Source organism: Chelonoidis abingdonii, chromosome 8 (assembly GCF_003597395.2).
Source record: "Chelonoidis abingdonii isolate Lonesome George chromosome 8, CheloAbing_2.0, whole genome shotgun sequence".
Lineage (NCBI taxonomy): Eukaryota > Metazoa > Chordata > Testudines > Testudinidae > Chelonoidis > Chelonoidis abingdonii.
In genome coordinates, this window is record NC_133776.1 from 27,685,282 (window position 1) to 27,690,692 (window position 5,411).

The 5,411-nt window shown below is 41.1% G+C and overlaps 1 protein-coding gene across 1 annotated transcript in view; it reads right to left on the minus strand.

The window, feature by feature from the left end:
* Positions 1-600: 600 nt before the first annotated feature.
* Positions 601-5,411, minus strand: part of LOC116821263 (arylacetamide deacetylase) — a 28,008-nt gene continuing 23,197 nt past the window's right edge. Inside the window, exons 4-5 of the mRNA XM_032774317.2 lie at positions 3,154-3,325; positions 601-1,876 (exon numbers count right to left, since the gene is read on the minus strand). Of these exons, the coding sequence (XP_032630208.1) occupies positions 1,268-1,876; positions 3,154-3,325 (781 nt within the window). The 3' untranslated portion in view covers positions 601-1,267. The remainder of the gene's footprint in view (positions 1,877-3,153; positions 3,326-5,411) is intronic.

A 5,411-nucleotide genomic window follows, 5' to 3' on the forward strand; every position in this document is an offset into this window, starting at 1 on the left:
ACCTAATTATATATTTATAACAGCTGTCATATTTACAGCCATTCAAATTCAGTTATGTTTTCAACTGCTTCCTTGCATTCTGCCAAGAAGAGAAACATACCCACACAAGTGCCGCCACAAAGGCTTCTCAGGCTTACCCAAAATTGTGTCCTTACCTCCAGGGCCAAGGAGATGGGGAGGAAGCTGATACAAATTACCGGGGCCCGGCGGTACAGAAGGGGGCCCGGGGCCCAGCTTCCCCAGCCCTGTTTAGCCAGTCTGCCCTTACTGGGGGGCCCCAAAAAATTTTTCACCGGGGCCCAAACCCACTCTCAGTGGCCCTGCTTACCTCAGCCATGGAATTTGGTCCCTGACCTGCCCTTAGGGTGACCAGACATCCTGATAAAATTGGGATCGTCCCAATATTTAGGTGTTTGTCCCACATCCCTACTGATCTTTGGTCAGGATGCGATATTTCTTCCTGCCGGCAGCACTTACCCTTTGTATTTATTTATTTATTGCAGCTCTGCTGGCAGCACTTGGCTTTTTCACTTGGCTTTTTTTTTTTTCCCCCTCGCTGCTCTGCCGGCGGACCTCCCCCCCGCCCCATGAGTCCTGATATTTTCTCCCTCTCATCTGGTCACTGTACCTGCCCTTCATCTCCACCCTGCCTTGTACTCCAGACTCCTTTCTCACTGATGACTATGGGAACTGACAACCAGTGATGATATTAAACGGGCTACCTCAAATATTCTATTGTTAAGTGATCCCACTGATATCCATTCAAGGGTGGGAGGGAAGGACACTAAGATGGATTAGCACACATACAGGCTCATGAGGCATGGATTGTAATAGAGAAGTCCTGAAAGACAAAGACACTTTGGGAAGTACGATGTGCTGTGATAGGTCAGCAGCAGAACCCACAGAATAGAAAGAGGAAGGAAGTGGGCAGAGTGGGTAGGGGTAGTGAGATGTAAAAGGATCTGCTGCAGAGGAAGTTGTATTCTTGTGTAGAGAAATTCAAGGCTAGTAACTGATGGTAGTAAGGGCGATTGTACTTGGATTTTGTATCCCTGTGATGAAAGAGCACTTAAATTAGAGGCAGCCTAAGTCACCTGCCAGAGTAGGTAAGAAGCCAACCTGAACCCAAACATTGTAGAGAAATGTATAGTTTCAGTATGGCATTTCATATCCACAATTTTCAGCAGGGATCCTTTTCTCTCCAAATACAGTGTTTCACTCAGATCCACTGAATAAGAGCCAAATGCATTAAATATCTCTTTTTACTTTATAAGTTTATATTTAACCACTCAATATATCTATTTGCTACTCTATGTCCTAGAGCTAAATCAGTTGGACTTGTAATAAACATTAGAACCCCATGAATTGCATCCTCAATGTGGTCATGTATTACTTCAATTCCTACTTCCCTAAGTCGTGAGACATACATGATTCCATCATCCCTCAAGACATCATGTTGACATGTGAGTACATATGTCACAGGTAAGCCAAGTAACTTGGTATCATCAACCAAGAGTGGTGCTGCTCTTGGATCCAGAAATCCTGGATATTTTTTTCCAAGCATGGAACTTCCATAAATGGGACTGGCATAAACATGATCCTTTTTAAACTTTTCAGGCAGTAAATTGCTCCAGTTTACAAATCTAAACAAATGGCTTGATTCTGCAGGGACATGTCTATTGGAAGCCATAGCTTCTTGAAGAGAGACATCAGTAGTAAAGTATTCACTCCAGAATCTGACCATCAGTGACTTGGGCAGAATTGGCTTGTTCTCATTATCCTTATAGGAGGGCAAATCCAGATCAAGGGTCTGAAGAGCAGGATAAAGTAAAGCTTGGATCTTAAGTTTAACTTTAACTTCAAGGTCATCTAGCAGCTGTAAAAATTAAAATGTTTACACAGTCAGTTAAAGGTTTCAGTTCCCTGACAATATCTGAAGATCCTACAAGAAATGGAATATGTTTATTCTACAGTATAAGCAAAATAAAACAAAATAAAACAGATTAATAAAAAATATAAATTCATAGGAAGGTCACCCAAGACTGCATTGTTGTACAAAAGCTCTGAGCATATCTTGAATGATACTAACGGTTTTCCCATGTAAAGTGCTAATTAAAGAAATAGTTCCATATTATTTCTTGTGCTGAATGAAAATAATACATCTGAAAATGTTCTTCTTTAAAGGGCATTAATTAGAAGTCACTGGCGCATTTCTAACTAGTAAAAAATGCTATTTTGTAATATCCATAATTTATGAAGCACAGACTTTTGAGACTTCATTAATTATTTTGCACCACATAAGCTTTATCCACTCTGTCTTAGTAAATCTGAGGAGAGATTTAGGACTCTAATAATTGAGCTTTCATGCATCCTTAACACGTGGAGAACAAAATGAGAATATATGAAATGAATTCAACACCATGGTTGCTTAAATGTCATCCTAGCCTTCTCCTGGCTGTACTGACCACCATGAACTTGGAACATTTCCAAAGCAGCAACTTTACAAAATACAAATAATTTCTTCTAGGACAGTAACATCTTCACTTCAGTACAGAATACCTTAACTGAACACAACAACCTGCTTATAAGGCTGTACTACACTGAACAGTTGCTAACATTTAAGCACCTTTTGCAGTAGCACTTTAATCAAAATGGACCAAATTCTGCAATTATTTTTTAAAAGGCCCCATTACACAGGGTTTCACCTGAGTAATGGCTGCATGATTTGACACTAATTATTATAGTCTTAAGTAGAGCTTTTTTCTGCAGAAGTATCCAGATTTGGAAAGTGCTCCCCCTCCATGCATGTTGTGACATCAGGTGTGGTATTTATCAATAACTGCTACAATGTTATTAAGTGGCAGCATTAGTAAGAGCAACTAAAGTAAATAGTGCTGAGGCAGTTTGTTCAATCTGAGATACAAAAATCACATTCACCTACTGAGAACTGATGTTTGTTATCTACCCACTTATGTCTGATTCAGCTCTCACTGACACCAGCATAAATAGAGGTGAAAAATAACTGAGGCAGATTTTTCTTTAATGAACTGAGATATTTAAGATATTTAAATTTAAAAGCTATTTTGCTAAATCTCCCTGGTAAGAAAAATGAGCAGAACAAATCTCTAGACCTGTAAAATATAAACAACATACCTGCTGTGCCACTGCTGCAGCTAAGTTACCTCCTGCACTATCTCCTGAAATACAGATCCGATTTGGGTCCACCCCATATTGCGCAAGAACACTGTTTTGTAGGAAGAACTTCACTACAGTGTACACATCTTCAAACTGAACTGGAAAATGATACATTGGAGCTAATCTGTACCTTTGGGGAAGAAAAACAAATGTGTTAGTTGGAGCTGCCTGGCAAAACAAACACATTTTAAAGATGCTAATTTTCATGAAAATTCACACATTATTCCAGTAGCAAAATTTTACCATTTCCACTCCCCCCTCCCCCTCTACCTAACAGTAAAAGGGTTGAAATTTGTTTCTTGGGGTCATTTGTCAATTTTCATCAGAGTTAGTTGAAATGACAATATTTTGCCAGTGGGCCTTTTCTCTCCTTCCATTCCACTGAAGATATAAACAAATCATGGTCCTGGTAGTTATTGCCCTAACGTATTCAAAATTAGCAGTGAACTTCCATTGTTCAGCAATTACCTGCTGACTACAATACATACACTGATTTGTTTCACTTCTATCATGCTCTCTCTGTTCCAGGGGTTGTGATAAGAAGTACTACTAAACGTGACTGGTTCGGTGTTACTGTGATTAAAGAAATCCACCTCCCCCCCCCCGCATATTTTGAGAACAGCTGAATGCTATGTAAATGTATTCATTGCATTGTCACTGTTCTACAGATCTGTGTAATGAAAATAATTGCATACCAGCATATATCACTGGTTACAATAATTGTGCTGCTAGAGAAAACATGGAGAAAAATCCCATCACCTCTGGGTGGTTACTGATTTAAAGAAAGTTCATGAATGATGAAGCCACTGCTGCAAGCTGAAGCACAACTCTGTCCCAAGTAGACAACTAGCCAAATGCATAAAATACCATGAAACACTCTACTCGTCCATCACTGAAGACACCAGGACAGGCTAGGTCCTGGAGAGGGTGCATTATATTCAAGTTGCTGGGTGGGGAGATTGTATTTATTTCCAAACTGGGGCCCAGAGGGCAAAAAATAAATCAGGAAAAAAATTATTTCAGTCACTAAAGTTAACAAATGGGGCTCTGAACATACACACAGGGAACAGATTTGTGGAGTAAGAAGGCACCATTTTCCATAGTCACTGTTTAAAGTCTTTTACATTTTTAAAGAAGTTTTAGAAACTAGGGGGGTGGGGGGAGCACAGAGATAAATGATACCTGTGCCATGGTGAGTCCCCGAGACATCCTATTGATAGGATGGCTCAGAAAAACCCTCGTGGAATGGGCTGTGTACTGAGTCTTGATCCAGACCTAAAAAGAGGCAGTCAGCACAAACAATTTTGTGAGTGCCTGCAGCATATGTGTAGTGGAAACAGTAACGTAATCGCCTCAAGCTGCCAGGCTGTGGCCCTTGGGGTAACAGATCACTGGCAGATACATTTCTTCCTATTGCTTCCTCTAATCCTGCTCACCTGCAGGCAGAAGTGTGCAAAAAGCAAAGAGCCTCCTTGCATCCTTTCCCTGGAGTGCATCCAGGAACACAGGGTAAAATGCTGTCCTATTGGAGCAGTACCGTTACTCTCCCTACTCCTGCTCTCTTTCAAATTTAATGTCCCAGCCCTTCGTTTCTTATCTAGCATATTTTAAAATAAAAATAGGATATTTGCAGAGGAAAACTTAATCCCTTGGTTGATGAACAGCCATATCACCATGGCTGACAGTTAGGGTTGATGCCTGGGAAACCTTGATTCGCAGTATGAGGCAATTAACATGAGTTATAGACTCATAGACTCATAGACTCGTAGGTCAGAAGGGACCAATGTGATCATTTAGTCTGACCTCCTGCACAAAGCAGGCCACAGAACCCTACCCACACACTTTTATAACAACCCCTAACTCATGACTGAGTTATTGAAGTCCTCAAAATTGTGGTTTGAAGACCTCGATAAGTATATGGAGGGGATGAGATGATGGGAATAGTTTAATTTGGCAATTGATCTTGGATTATCAGCAGATAAGTCTGCTCAATGGTCTGTGAGGGGATGTTGGATGGGATGGGATCTGAGTTGCTGCAGAGAATTCTTTCCTGGTGCTGGCTGGTGAGTCTGCCACATGCTCAGGGTTAAGCTGATCGCCTATTTGGGGTCAGGAAGGAATTTTCCTCCAGGGCGGATTGGCAGAGGCCTGGAGGTTTTTCGCCTTCCCTGCAGCGTGGGGCATGGGTCACTTGCTGGTGGATTTTCTGGCAGCTT